Source organism: Pituophis catenifer, unplaced genomic scaffold, assembly GCF_029215685.1.
Source record: "Pituophis catenifer annectens isolate HBS135680 unplaced genomic scaffold, rPitCat1.0.hap2 SCAF_1, whole genome shotgun sequence".
In the NCBI taxonomy this organism is placed as follows: Eukaryota; Metazoa; Chordata; class Lepidosauria; order Squamata; family Colubridae; genus Pituophis; species Pituophis catenifer.
The window spans coordinates 297849956-297874412 of NW_027256881.1; the positions used below are offsets into that span (position 1 = coordinate 297849956).

At 37.8% G+C, this 24457-nt stretch overlaps 1 protein-coding gene across 2 annotated transcripts in view; it reads right to left on the reverse strand.

Moving 5' to 3' along the window:
* Positions 1-23105, reverse strand: part of NEK9 (NIMA related kinase 9) — a 36336-nt gene extending 13231 nt beyond the window's left edge. For both annotated transcript variants that reach the window (XM_070940923.1, XM_070940932.1), the window contains exons 1-15: positions 22894-23105; positions 20256-20433; positions 19530-19585; positions 18007-18077; positions 14326-14431; positions 12890-13021; positions 12375-12485; positions 9175-9239; positions 7736-7786; positions 5993-6185; positions 4498-4642; positions 3818-4018; positions 3580-3626; positions 1997-2152; positions 1565-1673 (exon numbers count right to left, since the gene is read on the reverse strand). In XM_070940923.1, coding sequence (XP_070797024.1) covers positions 1565-1673; positions 1997-2152; positions 3580-3626; positions 3818-4018; positions 4498-4642; positions 5993-6185; positions 7736-7786; positions 9175-9239; positions 12375-12485; positions 12890-13021; positions 14326-14431; positions 18007-18077; positions 19530-19585; positions 20256-20433; positions 22894-23082 — 1810 coding nt within the window. In that variant the 5' untranslated portion in view covers positions 23083-23105. The remainder of the gene's footprint in view (positions 1-1564; positions 1674-1996; positions 2153-3579; positions 3627-3817; positions 4019-4497; positions 4643-5992; positions 6186-7735; positions 7787-9174; positions 9240-12374; positions 12486-12889; positions 13022-14325; positions 14432-18006; positions 18078-19529; positions 19586-20255; positions 20434-22893) is intronic.
* Positions 23106-24457: the final 1352 nt, after the last annotated feature.

The window sequence follows — 24457 nt, forward strand, 5'->3', positions numbered from 1 at the left end:
TGGATTAATCAGTTTCATCATCAGCTGCTGGAGGGCAATCAGCCACAGTCAATTTGGCAGAAAGTTGTAAATTGCTCCCACTGCTTTGTTGCCCTTAGTCATTCTGTTTCTTTATATACCATGTTTTCCCGAAAATAAGATCCTGTCTTATATTTTTTTGAACCCTGAAATAAGCGCTTGGTCTTATTGCCATGTGCTCAAAAGCCCAATTGGGCTTATTATCAGGGGATGTCTTATTTTGGGGAAAACAGGGTAGGTAAGGAAATAGCTCTGAAACTATTACCCAATGGGTCATGGGTTGTCTAATTGGTGTACCTAACCACAGAAATAATAGTTTCATAATGTTATCTCACTCAATTCACTGCTGGGAATTTAAGAGTTAACATTCAGGATTTTATTTTTAATCCAATAAACTGACTGCAGTTTAATCCCTGCTGACTGCAGTAGTGTGAAATAGTTTATGGAGCTAATTTAACATGTTTAATATGTATTATTAGTTAAAAATTGTGCATTAATTGTAATTGTTATTCTGTCTTTCAGATAGAGGTAGATAGCTAAAAAGGCAAATATACAGTAGGTATACTTAGTTGGAAGGGGGGAAAATTGCAGAAAGGCATAATAGCATATCTGAAAAGCATCCAAGTAGAACAGGGATGTCAAACTCGATTTCATTGAGGGCCGCATCATGGTGGTATTTGACCTTGGGGGGCCGGGGTGGGCATGGCCAGCTTGATGTCACTTGTGTCGGGGGCACCTGTGGTGGCCCAAGTGCTCTGTCAGCGAAAACAGGCTCCCAAGCTCCATTTTCGGCTGTGATGGCCTCCTGCAGCCCTCTGCCAATGAAAATGGAGCTCAGAGGGGCCACCTACTACCCTCCTGAGCTCCATTTTTGCTGGCAGAGGCACCATGGGGCGGTCCTTCACTGTTTCCAGGGCAGCCCCACAGGCCAGATCTAAGCACCCCATGGACCAGCTCTGGCTCCCGGGCCTTGAGTTTGACACTCCTGAAGTAGAAGATAGGACTGAACTGTTCATGTTAATTCAGAAAACAAGACAGAAAACAAAAAGTTTAAATTACAAAGAATTAAATTTTAATTAGGCATCTGGAAAATGTTGCTAAAGGATGTTTAAAAGAGCAGATTGCCTTGGAGAGTAATGGATTCTCCTTTGGTGGAAGTATTTAAAAAGAAATTAGATGGCCATCTTTCAGAGATGCTCCCCTAGACGCTTCCTGAATTGAACAGAAAATTGGACTAGATGATCTCTAAGGTCCTTTCTAATATTTAAATGCTATCACTCTATAACTCCTAGTGGTTGCATCAGTGCAGTTACCTGTCAATGCTACTGGGAAGGTTTGCATTACCTTCTTCCAATATTTTGTTTTATTCTGTAACTTCCCAGTTTACTTAATAGCTTTAAGATTCCCAGGGTGTCACTTATATGAGTGAGTAATAACCCAAAACTGACACTGCTGAGATTAATCTGCTGCCACCTACTGAAGTTGTAGGTTAGCTTACCCTTATCTAGAAATAAAACTATATCACAAGATAATAATTTGATCTTACCATCGATGGCAGCAGTATGTGTCTTTCCTGGAGCAATAGTGCGAATCTTGTAGAAAGAGAGTTTCTTGGCCAAAGTGAAAGTTGTAGCATATGGGATTTCTTGATAAGCCTATGAGAAGACATCAATTTTATAAAACCAATGCCATGATTTGGTACATGCTCACAATTTAATCAAGAACAATGCATGCAAAGCTTGAGAATGTCTTAATATCACAAGACTCTTTGTAAGAAAAGCAATATTTATTGGTTCTTGTATAGGCTTTCCAAACATGCTTAAAATTATTTCTAGAAATTGTAAAACATATTTATTTGCCGCCCTTTGGTTCTTTTTAATCTGTCAACAACAAATATTTGTTATTAATTTTAAAAATTATATTTATAAGTATGTGTCATGAAAACATTATTTCTCTATTTTCATACAAGGCCACTCACATCATGATTAATGATCCCTGAAGTGCATTGGTTCAGGCCTAGCTTGTTGAATTCATTCAGACCACAGGCCAACACTTTGCCAGCTTGTGTAAGGAGAAAGGTTCCATCACTGCCACACTGGACTGAGACAATATTGGAAGTCTTTTGAATTTCTACCTAAAAAAGAAATACATAAAATACCTCAACAACTGAACACAGTTGCTGCAGAGTCCCAATCGACAGAGACTTGGGATTTTTTATTCCTAGTTTCTTGACACCTGGAGTGGGAAAACAACAGTTGTGGAAAGAATCAAAGCCCTTCTAATCTGCTACATGACAGAGAAAAAGCTATTCAGACTACAATGAGGATTTACAAAATAAAGGCAAACTGTTGTCCATTGCAGCAATTTGAAATATAACAATTATAGTTAATCCCCAATTTACGACCATAACTGAGCCCAGAGTTACAGCCATAAATTGGTGCAGTTGTAGGCTGAGGCATCACATGACTGGTCCAGATTTTTTGCAGCAATCAATAAGTGAATGCCACAGTCATTAAGCAAATCAGTTTTCCCAAATGGGGATTTTTACCAGAAATTAAAGTTAACACTGGAAACTGGCAAAAAAGTCAAAAATCACAGTCAGGTGATTCAGCAAGTTACCATAAAGATGAGCTGGCTATCAAATGTCCAAATGTGATCACATGCCTGCAGAGTGTAAATGTATATGGTCATCATAACTTTGAAACCAATCCATAATGTAGCTTTTTTGGGGGAGGGACATTATAATTATGAACAGTTGTTAAGCAACTGGTCAGAAATCAAGGGCTACTTGTATATTGTATGTTAAATGAAAAAGGACAAACACTTTTTACAAGTAATACTTGAAACACATAGAAGGAAAACCTTGCATCAATTTGGCATTTTAAAAATTAATATTTGCAATTTAAAAGAAAAGCAAGGATACTATAAATCTTTATCTAGAACCATGGAGATAATCAGAGTAGATGTGCCTGGTTCATTATGTAAAGCAATACTTTTTCTATCTATCATCTGTTTTATATAGGAGAAGGTAAAATAGTCATATGGAAAGATGCTGCATTCAGAATATAGTTCTTTTCCTTTTATTTAAAACATTTATATAGTCACCCACATTCCTTTTTAAAAATAATTTTATTATCATGAAATAAAGTACAAAAGAAAATGAAAATGGGGGGAAATGGGGAGGGAAAAGGGAAGAGAAAGAAATATGGGGTAAAAGAGAAAAAGGAAAAAAACATTGACTCCTGATTCTTTTGGCACAGCAGAATAAGATAGTAACATTACAACTTCAACTTTTCACTTTTACATACTAATAATACTGGCCATTCCTATAACAATGAATGTATCTAATTAGCAAAACCCAGAGTCAAAGTTTCACTTTTTCCATCTCAAGTACAAAATATTTGCTCATCTTCTAACTAACTGCATGGCTCCCAATCAAACATTCTTTCCCCTTGTCTGTATTAATTTACAAGACCTTAATAGATATTTGTTCTTAATATGCTGAATTAGAAAGAAAATGTCTCAAGACTAAGAAATACAGTCAAGTTCAATCAGTTTTACCTTTTGTGGGATGGAATGATCCTCTTCTGAATCCAAACCCAAGCGGCCTATATTTGGGGAGAAACAATAATGATGAGTATAGGTAAGATTAAAAGAAAGCTATCCATCAACCATCTACCTTTCCAGAAGCAGAAATCCTCATTTAATCTGGTCTATCATGATAGTGTTCCAAGGAAATTTACTTCTATCAGTCATTAATCTTTACCAAAGATTAAAAACTGCCTGTAGAGTAACCTACCATATTCTCCACAGCCCCATGTGTAGACCTCATGATTTCGTGTCAGCACTGCCACATGATTATCTCCACAGGAAACCTGTTCCACTGGATTACTGGAAAAAAAATTGATCTGCCGGGGCTCCAGGACCTCAGACCCAAAAGCCTTGTCAATGCCAATGCAGCCATAGTAATCTGAACCAAAGGCAAAAGCTTGACCTTCATCTGCATGAAAACAAGGGATACATGAATAACTTAAAAATCCAATGGTTATCTTCCTGTTTAATACAGGGAGAATTTAACTATAGTGCAATCTAATTACTTTGATCAAGCCACGTCCATTATGGCTTAATCTACTACATCATCCTACAGTCTGGCCCATATCCGAATTATATACAGACTGCCACTTATAATCTATGTATTTTTAATTTTTGCTTCTGATTCATTTTAATGATTTTATACACTCAATCACAAAATGTAATATAAAAGCCAATGTACTGGCATTTCAAAGAACACAAAACAAATATAAATTGGCTTTTGGAAGTTGTCCTAATTCCAGCAGCTGCAGGTTTGTCTGCCTTCCAGGTTTATCAATACCTGAGTATTACATATTCCCTTGTATTTGGGGTATTTTCTCTTTTAGTTAATACACTTTTTCAGTTCTTCCATAACATTTTTGGTGCATTGTTACCTATGTCTCTCACCTGTAATGCAGATTGTAAAGTCATCTCCACACGATACTTGACGAATAGCTTTGCCCTGCAATTTTTCCACATGCTTAGGCTGCCGATACGAAGCTTTATCTCCATGTCCCAACTGGCCATGCAGTTTAGTGCCCCCCTGCATGTTCTATTAAAAAAATATATTTGATAAAGGGGTTTAAGAGCCAAGGAATATTGTTAATGAAAAGAAACTAAAATAAATAATATAGAGTATCGAAGAACCAGAGAGACCTCTATATTCCTCTGTGTTTCCACAGGATAAAGTGGCCTATTCTTCCTTCAGCATCTAAATAATACTGGTAATTATTGGGGTTTTTTGTAGGTGTCCTATGGAATGTTGCTCCAGATAACCATCTAAATTTTGAAATACTTTTTGGAAGATGCGGGAGGTGGAGAAAGAGTACCACTCTTGATCTTTGGAACCTAGCTTATAGTAGGCAAACTCACTGAATGAGGGAATACCACTTAGATACCCCAAGAATGGAGTAAAAATAGACATGTGTATACTATTATGTAATAGTATCAGATATCAACAGTGATGTAGCATATATCAAAACATAGAACATTAAACTGGGAATCCCTTCCTTAGTGAAGACTAACATTTAATATGAGTTACATTTAATGAGTTAAATTCCATTTTATATTGTCTTCACATATATGTGTCTCTTATGTCTTTTCCTCCAAGATAAGGCTACAACTTATAGTGGCTGAATATTATTTCCAGCATTATTTTAATATCTATTTTGCATGAGGTCCATTCTGCTTGAGTTCAAGTGCTGGTTGGAACTAAAAGCACTCTACAGATTTGACTATTAGCACTTCTGGTATAGTTTTCTCCAGGTACAATCAGCCCATCCTACATAGTGTAGCTACAAAGATGCTATGGCTACCCACCCATGAGAGAGATGAGGAATTTGGGAACTATTATTAGTGGTGGACCTTCCCCATGGAACAACTTGCCCCATGAGGCTGAATTAGCCCCCATTTTTTAAGTCTTAAGTAAGTTGGTCAAAGCATCATTCTTTTGTAGGACATTTGGTTAAGAAGATTTTAAATGAAGATAGCAAGAGTTATCATTTTAGGATTATACTGATGTTATGACTTAATACAGTGTTACACTTATTAAGCCACTAAGCCACCTACAGCTGCCACAAATAGGTGGCATATCAATCACTTAATATAAATAAAACATTAATCTCTAGAAATACTTAATTCCTTCCAGCTGATAAATTGGGCCAAAGGCTCTTTAGTTTGCAGTTCCACTTGTTCATGTATTTGGGACATGAATGGATATAAATGTAACTGCTGTTTCTTTGCTCAATTGGAGAGGCCAGTGTGATCTGTCATGATGACTTCCTTGCAGTACAAGATGCAAATTCCTAGTAGCATTTGATCCCTTCGTTGATGGCAGATGCCAAATAATAGTGTTTTGGAGAATTCCTCTCTCCCAACCTTCCCAAATTCTTTTGACACTTACCACCCAAGTATAGAGCTCTTTCTCCACTGTTACCACTGCAAAGTGAGTGTTTCCTGCACAGACCTGCCGTGCACTGCAGCCATTTTTAATAACATCCAGCTTCTGAGGAGTGGACTTTCCACCTCCCCATACATATACTTCACTACTGCGTGAAGTCACCACTGCAATAGGTGCTTCATTCATAGTACTTGTTCTGTAAATCACAAGAGATCTGTATGGATACACTGTTTACCATGAGCTGCTTTTCTAAGCCTCTAAAGAGAAGATAGATGGAAAAATTTTAATTTCCAGATTCCATGCAAAAACACTTCATATAAGTGCTAAGAGTTTTCCATATATATATAAATATACATTGGCATGCATTAGGTTCAGAGGCTAGACAGACCGCATGGAAACATGGAAGAAAGCAGCATGTTGTAAAGCAAATAAAAATCAGAAATCAATTTGAAGACACATATATACAACTTTTGAATTTTTAAAGGCAGTGACGTGAATAAACTTATGAGAAGGGTGTACAAATACATTGACAAATTAAACCATTGACATTTTTAGCTGTATATGTAAATTGTTCAGTAATAGAGCACAATTTATAAGTAGGGACTGATGTATAGTAAATGGAAATCTAAAGTAAATGATGGGCATGGTTAACAATAAAAGTAAAACTAAATATAACTTATAATAGTTTAACACTTGCATATTTTACAATTTAAATGTCTTAAAGATAGCATTCTTTTATAGTAATTATCTTCCAAGAAAAGTTATGCAAAAGGTTCAGTAAGGAACAGTCAGTTTCAGGTGATCTATGCTTGGACCAAAAGACATGCCTGCGGTTTGTGTTCAAACCAAAGCACCAGGACCTCCAATGTGTATATTTGGCCTGGGCACAGAACCAGAACACACACATCTGGGCATAGGTATTCCACAGGGTGGGAGACAATGGAGGAAAGGCAAAGGCATTTCCTCCATTTAGTGGCACTGAAAGGGGTAGAAAGGTGCTAGGAAAATAGGGCAGACAGCTGGTTGGATTACACCATTCCTGATGCAATATTTGATGGCAATAGCAATAGCATTTAGACTTATATACTGCTTCACAGTGCTTTACAGCCCTCTCTAAGCGGTTTACAGAGTTGGCATATTGCCCCCAACAATCTGAGTCCTCATTTTACTGGCCTTGGAAGGATGGAAGGCTGAGTCAACCTTGAGCCTGGTGAGATTCGAACTGCCAAGTTACAGGCAGCAGGCAGCCAGTAGAAGTAGCCTGCAGTACTGTACTCTAACCACTGCGCCACCTCAGCTCAATACCTAAAAGAAAATAAGACCCTGGGAAGTTTGGAAGAAAAGATAGCTGACTGTTTGAGTTCTGCTGCACTTGAATTGAAGATGCAGCAGTGGAATTCAAGCATGGGAACAGCTAAAAGAGGCAAGGACAAGTATGATGTTGGCTAGTGCTGAGGCCATGAAAAGGAGGAGGCAGAGAGAAAGAAGGCAGATGTATCAGCTTTGCCTATTCACCCTGCAAGATCTCTTCAGATACCTATTACTTTATTATCTAGATTGTACCCTTCCACTGTATAAACACATGCACACAGAGATGGCTTAGGATAGTCTTTGGAGCAGCAGAGGGAGCCTTCCAAAGCACACAGCTGTTTTAACACTTTTGGGAGAGGTGTTTTGCTCATGCTAAGATACTTGCAGAGACCAACTATTTTCTTCTGTTTTATTCTTCAACATGTATTCCTTTACCTTGGGCGTTTGTTTGGGCCATTAAGAAGTGCAACTTTTTCCTCCATATCCCTGCCAGGAAGAATAAACAGTAAGAATGGTACATCAATACACTTTTTTCAACAGGAATCATTATATGATTTAATGACACTGCAAATAACCCTTTTATAAAATTGTACTGTAAGCTACAGTGTCTGTAGTAAATATTGAAATTTCTGCATAATAAGCACTGTTACTCAATGCTTGAAATACACAATATCCATAACACGCATAGATTAATATAGCCTGTATAAACAATGGACATGCTTCAGTGTTGTGTAAATGTAAATTGGGGAGGTCTTATAAACAGGAAATGGAGGAAATAAATTTGCCATTCTCATCAGTCCCTATGTTCTCAAAAATCTGTTCCCAAGGATTGGGGGACCCTTTATTGCCTGAGAGCTGTAGGGTAAAGAAGAAATTGACAAAAGCTGCCATCCTGCATTTTAAAAAAAATCTCTTCTGGAAAAATGTTCCCTCTAAAAACATAATATATGCCTGGGAGGGATATATTATGTTTCTAGAGGCACTAATCCAGACCAAATTTAAGAGCTTATTTGTCAGTTTAATTTGGAGACCAATATTGAATTTCTACACCTAGAGGCAGAGAGATATAAACAAGTAAATCTAGTATAGGGCCTGGAACATGAAAAAACAAAACAAAAATCCAATCCAGAGAATTAGGTCACAAAATAATCACAGAACCGTAGTACAAATAAGTCTGTAAGGAGTATTAGATTATTTTAAAGAAGCCAAGGGAATGAAGGGTCCAACCAGCCAAATGACTTTGCTACTTGAAACCAAGCAGCCAATGGACCACCCATCCTCCTCAAGTCAAAGCTAGCCAAATACTTCTAGTACAAGATGTGGAATACCTCACAAGCACCTCCCCCATTCATGGAACTAAAAATGTAATGGCAGCAAAATAATTGACTAATAATTTGCTGCCTCACATCTAATTGGTAAATTGTGTTGTTAATTCAGATGCCAATTTAGCTGATTTTCTCACACTATAATTATAAATCTAATTTAGATTTTAACTTTAAGAGTTTTAAGGCTGTTGCTTAAAAATCTATAGCATTTCAAATAACTAATTTGTCAGAACAATTTTTCTATTTTAATATTTTATACTTCATATATTATCTGCTTTGATATTTTTCAAATGAAATAAAATAGAGGCTTCAGTAATCTAAAAACTTCCACTGTGTTACATGTTTTTCACCGTCTTTAACTAATAAATTAATCTCAAGCAATGCTCATCCATGGACAAAAAGTTTGAGAAATGTTTCCCTTATGTTATGTTTCCCCCTTAACAGTGAAAGACTGTTACTCTTTTTGAAAGAAAATTTTCTACATTATGTCAGATAGCATAGGTAAGGATTCTGATAAATTCTGACAACCTGTTTATGTTTAATATTTACCTCCTGCGCTTCTTGATAAATGGACTCTCAAGTAGCTCATCAGCAGTAGGTCTCTTCTCTGGATCCTAAAAGAGGTGAGTGACAGATCATTTTTCAAATCTTTAACTCAAGGGCAATGAATAAGTTACATCTTTGTGGTTTCTTTCCATTTCCCCAAACACAGCAAATCAAAAGGGCAACGAATAAGTTACATCTTTGTGGTCTCTTTCCATTTCCCCAAACACAGCAAATCAAAAGGGCCATAAAATGAGCTCAGATAGTTTAACAGTGCTTATGTTAAATGCAGTAGCCAAGGAGGACACTTAACTATGAAGCTAAGTGACAACAAAAGTGGAACCGTGAGTGCAGGAGCAAGGTGCCAGCTAAATCTCTTTTGCTGCTCTTCCTCTCCTCTTACACTTTTCCAAACAACGCATGGCAACTTTTTAGTGTTTAAATGAAGCATTTTATTTTAGCATTTAAATCAAAATTACTCTCACTGAATTTATAACTAATGTGTGCTGTCATACTTGTTTTTCTGCTGAAAGAAAAAGAGATATAACGTCTACATTTCCCCCAATACCTTCCAACCTATTCCTCCAAAATATTTGCCAACCCAGTTTGCCAAGAACAGCAAGGCCTCATACTGACTTCAAAGTTAACACCAATACCAGGCTGGGGGCAGGGTTTGTCAGCGTGTGTGGGGAGGAATAACCTCAGGATTTGATTTATCTGCTAGAAAAGATAAAAATAGAATGGTTTTGCTAATTTACTGCAGCAATTTTCCTTTTGCAGTTTTACCAGAGTAATTTCCCTTCCACCTTGACTCAGAAAACCAAGGTAGATCTCTATAAGAAAAAAAAACAGATTATGGTGTCTCAATGTACAATGTACAACTAATCTGCGGAGAAAATCCAGCCCCTCAGACTCAACTCAGCTCATAATATTTGATGACTTCAGAGAAAGACTCCCGTTCAAAATCTGAAAGCTGAAAATAAAAAGAGGACATCTTTAACTGAAATTGAACTTGTGTGTGTGAAGTAAACTTAAGTCTCATTTTATTTATTTCTTTTATAATATCATCTTCTGATTTTTTAAAAAATACATTTTTCTCCTATTTAAAGTAAAAGTTCTTCAAGGTCAAACTTCATAATTTTCATACTGAAAGGTAGTGGGCCTAAAAGATGAAAGAAAAAAAAATCATAATGGGAGAGGTTGCTAAAAGCCAGTAGTTTTTATATGTCTTCGGGGTGGGAAGGTACACTTCATTTTTATTTCAAGAAAAGATTATATATTTTGCTTACTTTATGGTTAAAAAAGAACAATGAATGTGGGGCAACAAAAAAAGGAAGATAAACATTATTTGGTTTCTCTCTTTATAGTATATGATTTTTAAATGTAGTTAAGAAGTGGGAAACAATAGTACACCATCCAATCTAAAAAATGGAAAAATATTCAACATTGAAAATAGATCTGAAAAGCCACACTATTAGTTCTTTTAATTTCCTACTCTAGAGAAAGCAAGTGAAAGAGGCGGTGGTGAGGCCTCTCCTCAAGAAGCCTTCCCTGGACCCGGCAGTGTTAGCAAATTATCGTCCAGTCTCCAACCTTCGCTTTGTGGTGAAGGTTGTTGTGTGTGTGGTGGCGCGACAGCTTCCCCAGTACCTGGATGAAACGGTTTATCTGGATCCATTCCAGTCGGGCTTCAGGCCTGGGTACAGCACGGAAACGGCATTGGTTGTGTTGGTTGATGATCTCTGGAGGCCTCGGGACAGGGGTTGTTCCTCTGTCCTAGTCCTATTAGACCTCTCAGCGGCTTTTGATACCATCGACCATGGTATCATGCTGCACCAGTTGGAAGAGTTGGGGGTGGGGAGCACCATGTTGCGGCGGTTCTCCTCCTTTCTCTCCGACCGGTCGCAGACTGTGTTGGCACGGGGGCAGAGGTCGACCCCAAGGTGCCTTATATGTGGGGTGCCACAAGGGTCGCTCCTCTCGCCCCTTCTGTTCAACATTTATGTGAAGCCACTGGGTGAAATCATCTGTGGTTTCGGGGTGAAGTACCATCAGTACGCTGATGATACTCAGCTGTATCTCCACCCCGGACCACCCCAATGATGCCCTTGATGTGATGTCCCGGTGCCTGGAGGCCGTGCAGATCTGGATGGGGAGGAACAAGCTCAGACTCAACCCTTCCAAGACAGAGTGGCTGTGGTTTCCGGCGTCCCGATATAGTCAGCTGGCTCCATCGCTGACTATTGGAAGTGAGATCTTGTCCCCCTCAGAGAGGGTTCGCAACTTGGGTGTTCTCCTGGATGCATGGCTGTCCTTGGAAGATCATATGACGGCCGTGGCCAGGGGAGCTTTTTATCAGGTTCGCCTGATAGACCAGTTGCGTCCCTTTCTGGACCGGGATGCCCTGCGCATGGTCACTCATGCCCTCGTCACATCACGTCTTGACTACTGTAACACTCTCTACATTGGGCTCCCCTTGAAGAGCGCTCAGAGGCTCCAACTGGTCCAGAATGCCGCGCGGGTGGTTATGGGAGCGACTCGGCACACTCATATAACACCCCTCCTGGGCGAACTGCACTGGCTCCCGGTGGTGTTCTGAGTGCGATTCAAGGTGTTGGTCACCACCTTTAAAGCGCTCCATGGCTTAGGACCGGGGTATATACGAGACCGCTTGCTGCCAGCAACAGCCTCCCACCGGCCAATATGCTCCCACAGAGAGGGGCTCCTCAGGGTGCCGTCGGCCAGACAATGCTGACTGGCGACACCCAGTGGGAGAGCCTTCTCTGTGGGGGCACCAGCCCTCTGGAATGAGCTGCCTCTTGAGATTCGTCTCATCCCCGACCTGCGTACCTTTCGCCGCGCCTTGAAGACCCTCCTGTTCCAATAAGCCGGCCTGGCCTAATACGAATTTTAGAATGGGTGTATGTGTGTTTTAATCTATGGGCCAAATTTTATATATTCAATTTTAAATTGTTTTAAATTTTGTATATTTATATGTGTTTTAATATGGCTGTACACCGCCCTGAGTCCTTCGGGAGAAGGGCGGTATAGAAATCTAATAAATTAAATCAAATCAAATCAATCAAATCAAGTGGGCTTAATAAGGAGTTTTTAATATCTGACAGCTGGTAAAAAGTTTCAAAGGCTCTTTCTCCACACTCTCTCAAACAAAAAACCCCATCAGAGAATGGAGGTAGCTCACCAACCTGATGAAGGCAGGAATGCACCATTTGGATGAGATCCACAGAATATATGTTGGAATCAACCTCCATTGCCCGGGTTCCTTGCACAATCTTCACACAGAGGTTCAAGGGATTCTAAGAAAGAAAAAGCAAAATAATATAAATCAGTCTTTCTCAAATTTGGCAACTTTTAAGATGTGTGGATTTCAATTCCCAGAATTCCCCAGCCAGCCATGTTGGATCTAAATGGAATATGAGAAATTTTCTGAGATGATGGTCTATGAAACTGTACTTTTAATTGTCTCAGCTGCTGAATAAGTTCCAATTTTATCTGCATTCCAAGGTAGTGAGAACCTTCGGAAGTACAGTAGAAAGGCAAAGGGATCTCTAAATGAGAATTTCACAATTCACCTAGAACTTTCACTGTCATATGGTACCTAAAATTGGAGTCACCCTCTCTTAATCACTCACCATAGGACAATGTAAAAAAGATGATGCAGTATTAATCACGAGCATAGTTATTCCATAGAGTGACTTACTGTTGCATCAAAAGTTCTCTTCAAGGTAAGGAGCTCAAAAGCAACACAGCCAACTGCCCATATGTCAGACTTGAAATTATATTTTACTCCCTGGCAGAGCTCTGGAGACATGTAGTATGGAGTTCCTACCAACTACAAAACAAAATATTAGAGATATTAGGTCAGTTATTCAATATCAAGCAGACACAATGCAATAAGTTCTAATTTGCTGTCCTATTTATTGATTGATTGATTGATTGATTGTTCAAATTTATATACCGCCCTTCTCCCGAAGGACTCAGGGCGGCGAACAGCCAAAGATAAAAATACATAGAATACAAAATTTAAAAATAGTTTAAAACAAATTAAATAGTATTGGCCCACAACAATTAAAAACACCCCCAATTTAAAATCAAATTAAGAACTAAATTACTCAATTAAAAGAGTTAGGCCAGCCCGGCTTGTTGGAATAGGAAGGTCTTGAGGGTGCGGCGAAAGGTGTATAGATCTGGAATCCTCCTTATCTCTGGGGGCAATTCGTTCCATAGGGCAGGTGCCCCCACAGAGAAGGCTCTCCCCCTGAGGGCTGCCAGCCGACACTGTTTGACTGACGGCACCCCGAGGAGCCCCTCTCTGTGGGAGCATACTGGCCGGCAGGAGGCTCTTGGTGGCAGAAGGCGGTCTCGAAGATACCACCTTCCCTTCCCTCCCAAATGCTCAGATTTGCTTCAGCTTATTTGTAGAAAAGTAATTATCACATATATATTCTCCTATTTATAACTAGAGCATCTACTTTTTCTTAATATAAAGTTTGAATCTTTAAAAGAGAGCAAACTGAAGCAAATAGTCAAAACAAAAAAATATCAAACAATTCTACAATTATACTAAACAAAATAGACAAAGAGAAAAAGATTTGCCAATGCCAACATAAACATTCTATCATTAGATGTGTCATTTGATCAGTTTGTTATTTCTTTCAAACCAAGTCTTGGGAATATTTAGAGCCATTTTTATAGCCACCCAATTCGAACAATGTAACTCTAAGCAGCATACAAAAGTTACAACAACACAACACAGAGGGGAAATAGCACAGATCATTAAAAGCAACTAATATAATAACACAGTGACTAGAACTCCTAGATATAACTCAATGATTCAATGACTCTGCTGATCCTGACCCAAATGCCCAGAGAAAGAGCCAGGCCTTAAATGCCTTCCTAAAGGCCTATAGGGAGGAGAGCAGCCATATATTTATTTTAAAAATCTACTGAAAAACATCTAGAAGTGAATTCAAAGAATTCAAATATCTGAATTGCAAATTTAGATGCTTTTGTTAGAAATAATTCAGAAGAGGAAAAAGTAAGAAATAAACAGTTGATCGTATTATTTGAAGTACATAAAGTCCCAAATAGCTGAATCATCATCATCATCATCACATTCGTCCTGCAGCCACTTACAGTTTCAGCCATGGAATACTCAGAGTTCAGTTTTTTTGCTAGGCCATAGTCCCCCAGCTTTATGAGATTTGCTTTGGTGAGGAAGATATTCAAGGTCTTTATATCTCTAAGAAAGAAACATTGAGATATAAATATTTATATCAACAGAGAAAGAACCTTTTAAAAAAATAACATATTCACTTTGTTAACAAAATGACTTACAACAGTAGTGGGTTTCCCCCGGTTCGCACCGGTTCTATAGAACCGGTAGTAAAACCAGTGGGAGGCTTTGCCCACCAACCCCAACATCGTCAAAATGCTTCTGCGCATGTGTGTGCGCGGACCCGCTACGAACCGGTAGTAAAGGTAAGTAGAACCCACCCCTGACTTACAACAGTTCATTTAGTGACCATTCAAAGTTACAATGGCACGAAAAAAGTGACTTATGACCATTTTTCATACTTATGACCATGGCAGCATCCCCATAATCACGTGATCAAAATTTGGATGCTTGGCAACTGACTCATATTTATGACCATTGCAGTGTCCTGGAATCATGTGATCCCCTTTTGTAACCTTCTTACAAGCAAAGTCAATGGGGAAGCCAGATTCACTTAACAACTGTGGCACAAAAAGTCATAAAGTAGGGCAAAATTCACTTAACAAATGTTTCACTTAGCAACAAAAATGTTGGCCTCAATTGTGGTCATAAGTCGAGGACTACCTAGATTCTGAAGGCATTAATGCCCTCTTCATGTGTACAGTCTTACATTTTTATTACAGGGCTCTTAAACTTTATCATGTGATGCAAGCTGATATTTTTTTAGTTTTAAAGCAGGCTAATCTAGTATTCTCAGTTAAATGTGTGTTTAAAATAGATACTAGAATAATTTCAAGTTGAAGTGCAATGAGGAAGCAGTCCTATATTCTTCTTTCTGAGGGAGCCCCATAGAACTCAATGGAATCTAGACAGATATGCATAGAATTACATAATAAAACAGGAAAAACAGGTAAGGTAAATGCTTGGGATTTATAGACAAAGTTAAAAAATAATGATGTTTTCAAAGCACATGTCTAGAAGATCAATTTGGCATGTCCATAGAAAATTATGATTAATTTAAAAAAGTATTACTTTGAATCTAAAGGTAAATATTCCCTCAAACTAAGTATTATAACTGATTAGATAACATCCATGTTGTTTTTTTGGATAACCATCCAGAAGCATTTGCTATTATTTGCTATTAGCTGCCCAGAGATGTTCAGAGACTGTGGCACATACACTTAATAAATAATAACAATTATTAGTATTAGTATTGTCTTCTTCCCAGGTTAACCTATAGCAGCGATGGCTAACCTTTTTGCCATTGGGGGGGGGGTGTTGCACACACACGTGCCCACACCCATAATTCAATACGCCCCGACCGCCTAGGCTCCCCCGCTTTTGGCACGCGATGGCACAGTGGCCCTGGTACGCCTGTTTTTTGTCCTCCCCAGGCTCCAGAAGCTTTCTTGGAGCCTGGGGAGGGTGAAAACAGCCTTCCCCACACCCCCCCAGAAGTCTTCCGGAAGCCGGAAATGGCCCATTTGCCGACTTCCGGTGGGCCCGGAAGGCCTGAAAATCAGCTGGCGGAGCTGAGCTCGTGTGCCCACTGATACGGCTCTGCGTGCCACCTGTGGCACGCGTGCCATAGGTTTGCCATCACGGACCTATAGCCTTGGGATTTCTTAGTGGTTTCCATCCAAGAGTTAATCAGATCTGATCCTCTTAGCTCCTTTCAAGATCAGCTGAGATTATCTAGGCCCCGCTATTTCCTTCTAACACCTATCTGTCTTTTCAGGAAGAATATGACAGCTTCAGTTAACTGTTGGAAATCCTTTTTGAGCACTAGATTTCCAAGAGTTAGCTGACCCCAACAAATTTTATGGATGTTATATTATCTCTCTTTTTTTCAAGAAAAGCTATTGCATGCATTAATTTTGTTTTATATGAATTTTGTTGTTCCTTATATGCATTTGAATTGCATATGAATGATTTAAAAACAAGAGGACAAGAAAAATGCATACTGCAAGTTTCTATAGTGCCAAAAAATGACAGAAAACTACTCAGTCTATGCCAATTACACTACACTCAGAAGCAGTTGATTCTCTGTCTATATCTGAACAGTCATTTCATCACCAGGAGTCCCAACTGTATATCATTTAAAATAGGGATTGCATATAGCACTTTATGGTTCTTTATTAAGTAAACAAATTTAAATATTAACAAACCAATTGTGATAAAATATGAATATATAGTATATATGTATAGTTTGATTAATATGAGATTCCAAATATGATCTTTATTAGCAATTTTATTGATCACAAAAATTTTTCATCCACTTAACTCACACCTTTATTATTAATGTATTATTATTCTTACTGATGAAAAATGCCAGGCAGTTAAAGGCATTAAAAGATGTAAGAAAAGACACCGGGGCCAATGAAGAAATTAGATGTTCGAAAGATGTAGTATAGCAAATGCTTACTCTCAGGACAAGAGTGTTCATGCAGAAAGCCTTTAAGATAAAGATAGAAGCTATTTCACTAGCTAATAGTTTCCATACCATGCAGACAATCCTGAAGAATGGTTCATAAATCTTTTAATCATTAATTCTAGTTTTATAAGCAGAAAGTGAAATAAAAGGGCAAAAAAATGTAAAATTGAAATTTTGTACATGTATGTTTGTTTCTAAACCACTTTAATCTTATTCAAGATTTAAAGGTTTGAAAGCAATGAATAGTTAATGCTTGAATGTGTTGCTTCTTCATCTATGAGGACTAGAAGAATGCATTTCAATGTAAATTCATGGCAGAATCCTTGATCTTAAAAAATTTTTTAAAACTTTTATGAAGCATCCATGTAAAAGAACAAAATTGTTCAAATACTTCCACATTTTTTTAAAAAAAGTTTACTCAACAAACTATAACCCACTTGGGCATATATGAGTATCTGAGGCCTGTATTTCTAACTGTATCATTTTTACTCCAAGACGACTAGTTTTTTCTAGATTCTGCTACTTGAGGGTGTTATCACCAAAGAACTTCAGAAACAGAGGGGCCAGAATGAAAATAAAGTCAATTTAATATGTCTTCAGAATGGGATAACTTATCATTGTGAATAATGTTTAATGTTACTATGGTCCAGTGGTTAAAAAGTTAATATGAAGCAAAATAATAAAATGTGAAACAACAATTACAGGAAATAATATGCCAATCTAAATAGTTTGCCTTACAGTTATAATATTTATGTATTTCATTTTTATGATGCTTTTTCTACAAGGAGCTCAAGATAATACACATGGTTTCTTCCCAATCCATTTTAACCTCACAGCAGCCTTGTGATGATACTTAGGCAAAGGTGATTGGCTCAAATTCATTCAATGAGCTTCACTGCAGAACAGGAATCTAAGCCTACTTGAACTGTCTGTATCCATTATTTTTCATGTCATATGGAAACTGTAAGTTGTAATTCAGTTAATATTATGAAAATGCTTGTCAGATGCTTGGTGCTGCAGAATATGGTCTTTCATATATTTGGTTGTATGCAATTTGAGGAACTCTCATTTAACTATATAGTAATATTTATCTGCCTTTCCTTTAGGAGAAATTTGTCAGAGTCAACAGACATAATTTTTGCCTTCTTTTGCACCTAAGTTAAAGTACCTGTGAAGAATTCCTTCTCTGTGGATACAGCTCACTGCTGATGCAATTTGAAAGAGGTACCACACTACCATCTGCAAAAAAAACCACATAGAAAAAAAATGTTTTTTAGGAGACAAGCACAGGAAATATTCTAATTGAACCTTTCTTTAGAAAGTGGATTTTATCATTTAAGAACAATTCAATATTGAGCACTTTTCTACAAAGTTATCTTTCTGCAATTATTAGTTCATAGTTTTCAAATGGATAATGGATGCTAAAGAAATTTATAACTTAATAACAAAAATAACTAAGAGTATGAACAGGTTTTTTTTTTACAACAGGTTTCAGGCTGTTGTAAAAAAAATTCATGGTGATCTTTACACTCCTTAATTTGAAGTTTCAACTATCATACCACCACTCTATACTTTAAACATTTCTTTAAACAAAACATCTATATTCTCTCATTGTCTCCCTTTTACAGATATGTAAAATATTGGGCAACCATTGAATATAATCGGGTATTTATCATGAAGACCATCTTATTTTAATAAAATGGACTTTTAAAAATAAGATGGCTTTAAAGTGCTAAAGTTGCAATTCAAAACATATTTTGGAACAGAAAATACATCTCACTGGACACAAGGAACATATTGTATATGTAATCACATTTTAAACTGATATAACAATAGCCGAACAATTATATATATAAAAACAAGTGCATGAATCTTTCTGCTTAGCATTAGTTTTAGGAGTGCAGAAAAAATTGTTCCATTCTTTTAAATATGAAATGTATTTAAGAAAAGTATTCTAAGAGTTGTGACAGTAATAAACAAATTCTTTATTAAAGCTGTTAGGCTATTGTCATGTCACCGTAAGCAAGCAGACTCATAAATCCCTTAGGAAGTCATATCAAGTGTGACATCTATAGTATCACACAAATATATAAAATGTACATAATACAAATATCCTTGTTATGTATACTTTCCTACAGGTCTCAGTGCAAGGCAATGGCATAGGCAAGGTGTCCTCCATATAATCAGATTGGAGTTTTCCATTTCGCTACATAACTTGAGAGTTACACAACAATGACTACTATACTCACAAGCCTCTTGATGACATTTGCAGTCTCCCTAAATTATTATTTTTTAAAAAACCCTGAGATTATCAAATCTCACAAGACCTCAATATGAAAAAGACTTTCCCCCAAAACTCCTATGAATTCACATTTCTACACAAGTACACACAAGTTATCAGTATTCACAAAAGTCATAAACTGTGATAATCTGGTGGTGTTTGGGTTATTTTAACTTTTTTTTATTGTAGAGATTATTTGCTCCCTGCCTCTACACAGTTTGATGAACCCTTCTGAAAGTATTGGACTACAGTTTCCATAATTCCTATACTCACTGGAAATTATGACATCTATAGTTCAGCATGCCTGGAGGTAATCTGATTGAGGAAGACTATCTTAAAACCAAATTAAAAGCCAATCAAGTGAATAAAAGAGAAGCAAACTGCCTTTTTTCTCCCAACATTTTCATTACCTCTTCTTCAAACAATGTGTCTTTTTGTCGTAGGATCTTATCATAGAGATTTCCACCTGTAAGTAAGAAAGAAAAATACTGAGTTATAAATTTCACACATTCTCTCTCTGGGTATTAAAAATCCCTCAGGGGATGTTAATGTTTTCTTAATTTTTTCTATGGAAAAAAGGATTCTCATTTCTGCTCTATTCTTTGTTACTGCTGCCACCTTTAATCCAAACCTCAAAAGATGTTACAAATAAAGGTTCAATAAACTTGGGAAAATAATGAAATTTAAATTTAAATAAATAATGATTCCTTTGATGCTAATAATCTGCAAAATTAATTAGAAAGACTATAGAATTTTGCAAGGAAGGAAAAATGTAATCCAAAATATCTAGTACAGGAGAAGGGAGCACCATGTATGGCTTAAAATAAAAAGATTATTTGTCATTGTACTTTTAATTTTCTTTACTCTGTTTATTCTGCAAATCTCAAATTGGCTGTATATTTAGTGCCACATCTTTCTTTTATGTAGTTCTGATTCTAAGTGTCTCTTATTCAGCAACTACAGAGTATATATCTCTGAAACATAAATGGCAGTCCTGCAAGGTAAATTTGGTTTGCATTTGTCAATCTACCTGCAGCTAACATTTATAAACAAAGCACAGATTCTCTCTGTTCCATCTCTCCTTGCAGAACTCAAGATGGAAGATCAGTTTGCTTTTTACAAGACATTGTTCTCACCATTACAGTACTCCAGTTCAATCAGCAAAGTGGTGTTATCCATGAAATGATTGTAATAAGCAATGATATTATCATGTTGCAACAGAGCAAGAATAACGATCTCATTCAAAGCATCACGCCGCTCTTTTTCTGACAATCTGGTAAGATCCACTTCCTTCCATACTACAAGTGAATCGTCCTGCAATTTAAAAAGCCTGCTTAGTTAAACATATACTCCAGATAATTTACAAACATCTTAAAAATAACATTTATTTCTTCAGTCATCCAAAAATTAAATATGGGATTCAAATGCTCATTCCTTATTTCTGATTCCAAGAACTAATCTTTTCTCCCTTTTCAGTAATAATTGAATATTGTCAGCTTTTCAGGCATATAATCTTTAGTTCATAACAAGATGGTGTGGGAGTAGGAGTTACCTGTTACTCCAACCTCAGCTTTAAACAGTAAGAAAATCCTATTTGATAAGGAGTATCACTATTTGGTATATCAAATTCTTGTGATAAGATTCTAGGTCATGTTATTCAGTTAATTTATTAATTCTGGTAGCCACTGAAGCTATGTTAAGGATTTTCAAGTTATCTTTAATGAACTATTAAAAAATTATTTTAGATATGGCATTCAAAAATTATCCACTTTTAGAAAATAGAGTTGTTAATGATATTAAATAATTAATAGACTGTAACATTCATTATGCAAAGAGAGAACATTTTAAAATAAATTCTGCAAATGTATAATTACATCCTTATTCATTTTCTATGTCATCTGAAGACATATTTGTTCAGTAAAATCTTTGTGCTGTACATACTTACAGCTCTTACTTTAGGGCCTTAAGTTTAGCTTCACAATAAATTGTTTACAAAATTGAGAAAGTTTAAAAAAAGAAGACTATAGAATATGGAAGAAGAATTAGGGATTATAGCAACAACAAAGTATTTGTGAAAAGTACAAAATTCCCTATACAAAACAGGAAAAGCTGGATGAAAATCTATCAAACCAATAAAAGAAAAGCAGGCAGAAATGTTTGCAGTAGAAGGTAATGGGATACATATTGGGGAGTAGCCAGTAGTTATACTAGATCAGACCACAGGACAATATAACCTTGCATGCTGCTCTCACAATGGCAAACTAAATACCAAAGAAGAACCAATACCCATTGCAGTATAATCTCCAAGTCATTCCCAGCAATTGAATTAAGAGAACTATTGCCTTCAACATAGGCAATATCTGCTGATAGTTTTATCTTATATGAATTTGCCTAATTAGGGATCGCCACTTCAAATTATGTATTCCCAGTGACATTCCGTGGAAGTGAAAGTTGGACTTCAAAGAAGCAGGACAGGAAGAGCATTGACATTTTTGAACTTTGGAGTAGACTCCTAAGAATCCCATAAATAGCCAAGAAAACAAATAAGTGGATCATTTATTGAAATCAACCCAAATTCTCACTAGAGGAACAAATGACCAGGCTCAAGTTATCCTACTTCAGACATATGATGTGAAGACCAAGCCCCCCTGGAGAAGGCCCTAATCCTAGGACAGGTGAAAGGAAAGAGAAGATGAAGACTAGAAGCAACGTCGATTGACGTATAGTAGCAATAGGTCCAGAACTGCTGGCAATGGATGAAGACCTGAAGGACCAAGTTAGAGACAGACTGTCATGGAAAAAAATCTATGTGATCTCTAAGAGCTAATGCTAAATTGATGGCACATAATCAAACACTAAACAGTTTGGCTATAAACTATGTATTTAAGCTATGGGCTATGCCCATAGGTTAATATAAGTAACCTTAAAAAGTACTTCCTTTTATCTGTTGTGGATATCCCAGCTCTTAATGAATTAACTATAGAATCAGTGAGTTATTAATTTTGAACTGGAAAAGTTTCTCTATACTCCAGCTTTGCACTGTTTTATCTACTTCTATCGTTTTAACAATTTTGTATTTTCCAAGTTAAAGAATATCAAGCATTTGTATCTCAAAAGGGAGTGGCTTCAGTCTCCTAATTATTATGTTGCACTTCGCCTTTACAATATACAGGATTCCAAATGTGGTCCAGCTATAGGCTTGAACTATAAAATTGACACTTTTTTTTCCCTTTTGTAATTTCAGTTTGGAACGTATGCCTTTTGCAGCAGTCAAGGACTGATTTTCTGTTGAAATCCCCTTTTCTATACAGCTGAAATCCCATTTGTCTGTGTTTTAGTACAGATTTGTCTCAGCATACATGTCTTTATACTGAACTTACTAATAATGGATTGCACTTGCTATTGTAATAGTCATTCCACCAGTTCGGTGAAATTCTTCAGGCATTTTGTAATACTTAAAACTAATACTTAAAGGTTTTCAATTTTTGAAAACTGAGGGAACTGGAGCTGCAAAAGAAATGATCTGCCTGCATATATACAATATATGCATATATCAGGCATAATACAGTTTGCTGTAAAATTTTCAGCCCCTCCTCCCATCCCAATTTAAACTTCCAAAATGTAAGATAATGGCCCACCTCAAAGAAATGAGGAATTTTAACAGTCAAAGAAGCAATTAAAAAAAAAAGGGAGGGAGGGAGGGATTAGAGGAAAACTCGGGCCCTCGATTTATGCAAGGAAGAAAAAAAAAAGAGTACCAGGGCAACGACGTACCTCAGTCCGGCGATACAGGGTGGCCTCGCCGAACGCCCCCCGACCCAAAACCCGTATAGGGGCGTAATGCAATTCCTCCTGCTCGCCCCCCAAGCCCGAACCAGGACGGGGGCTGCTCCTACTGGACGACTCGCTTCCGAAGTCGGAGTTGATGGAGTTATAATGCCTCTCATATTGGTTCAGAGACATGGCTGCCCCGCTACCGCTTCCCGAGGATCGAAGAAAGGGGAGCGCAGGCGGCCCGTCTGCCACCAAGGATCGCGGCCCCTCACGCGATGATGGTGAGCGGCTTCCTGCTATTATTGCCGCCGCCAATACACCAGAGCTCCGGCTCTGCGCAAGCGCGGACCCCTTTTCCCGGCCTCAATCTGGGAGAGCCACCAGAGTTTCCCCGGACTGCCCCTTTCGCCGGTTTCTCCGAAGCTCCGAAGCCCCCCGAGCTCGGCAGCAGGTCGGCTACCGCTTTCGCTGACCCGGAACCATTTCTGCCTCAGAGACGGAAGGTCTCTTCACCGCGATGGAGAAACAGGGCAGCCGGAAAAGCGCGAAAAGGGAGCGGGGTGGAGAGCTGAGGCGAAGGAACGCCTGGGTTTAAGGAACGAGCCGGGCACCGTCCCGTCTCCCTATAAGCAGAAACGAGCGGGACCTCCGCCCGCGTACGCGCCGTGGACGAGAACGAGCGGAGCTCTGGAGCTCGTTATGCGGCAGGAAGATATCCCGAAACATGCGCTTAAGGAGGCAGACGAGTAAAAGCGGGAGGTGACAACCTCCGCCGGACTAAAGGAAGCAACTGAAGCAAGTAGAACTTGAAAAGTGTGGGCTGCACGGGAGGGAGACGACGAAGAGGCTTGGGAGCGCTCCGCTCCGAAATTTGCAGCTGTCGTGTTAATTTTAACTTCGAACTGCCCATTTTTAGGGTTAAGAATTAGGAAAAATTCAGAATTCATACTCTATGGCAGAGGTCTTCAAACTTGGCAGCTTTAAGAGTTGTGGACTTCAACTCCCAGAATTCTCCAGCCAGCATAGCTCCAGCCACCATAGCATAGCTGGCCGGAGAATTCTGGGAGTTGAAGTCCACAAGTCTTAAAGCTGCCAAGTTTGAAGACCTCTGCTCTATGGAATGGGAAAAAAAAAGAATTCATACTCTATGGAATTTGAATTATATTCCTTACTTAAATTGTTACCAGCGGTATTAGGTAATTAGATTTATAGTTTTTATATGCTTACATATTCAATGTGATTGAATATATTGAGAATTTATTTTCTTAAATATCGGATGTGATATTTTAAAGAGAATCTACATTTCACCAAAACAGTTTACTTTATACTGTTTAAAATTTACATTTAAAGCATCCTAGCTGCTGGCTTACATTACAGCTGATTAGTGGAAAAAACAGAACATACAAAAAGATAAGACTTTAAATGGCTGCATAGGTCTGTCATCAGATTAAAATTCTACACGTGTTTCCCAACCTTGCTAAGACTTCAACACTTTGCTGGCTGGGGAATTCTGGGAATTGAAGTTCACACATTTCAAAGTTGCCAAGGTTGAAAAATACTGCAG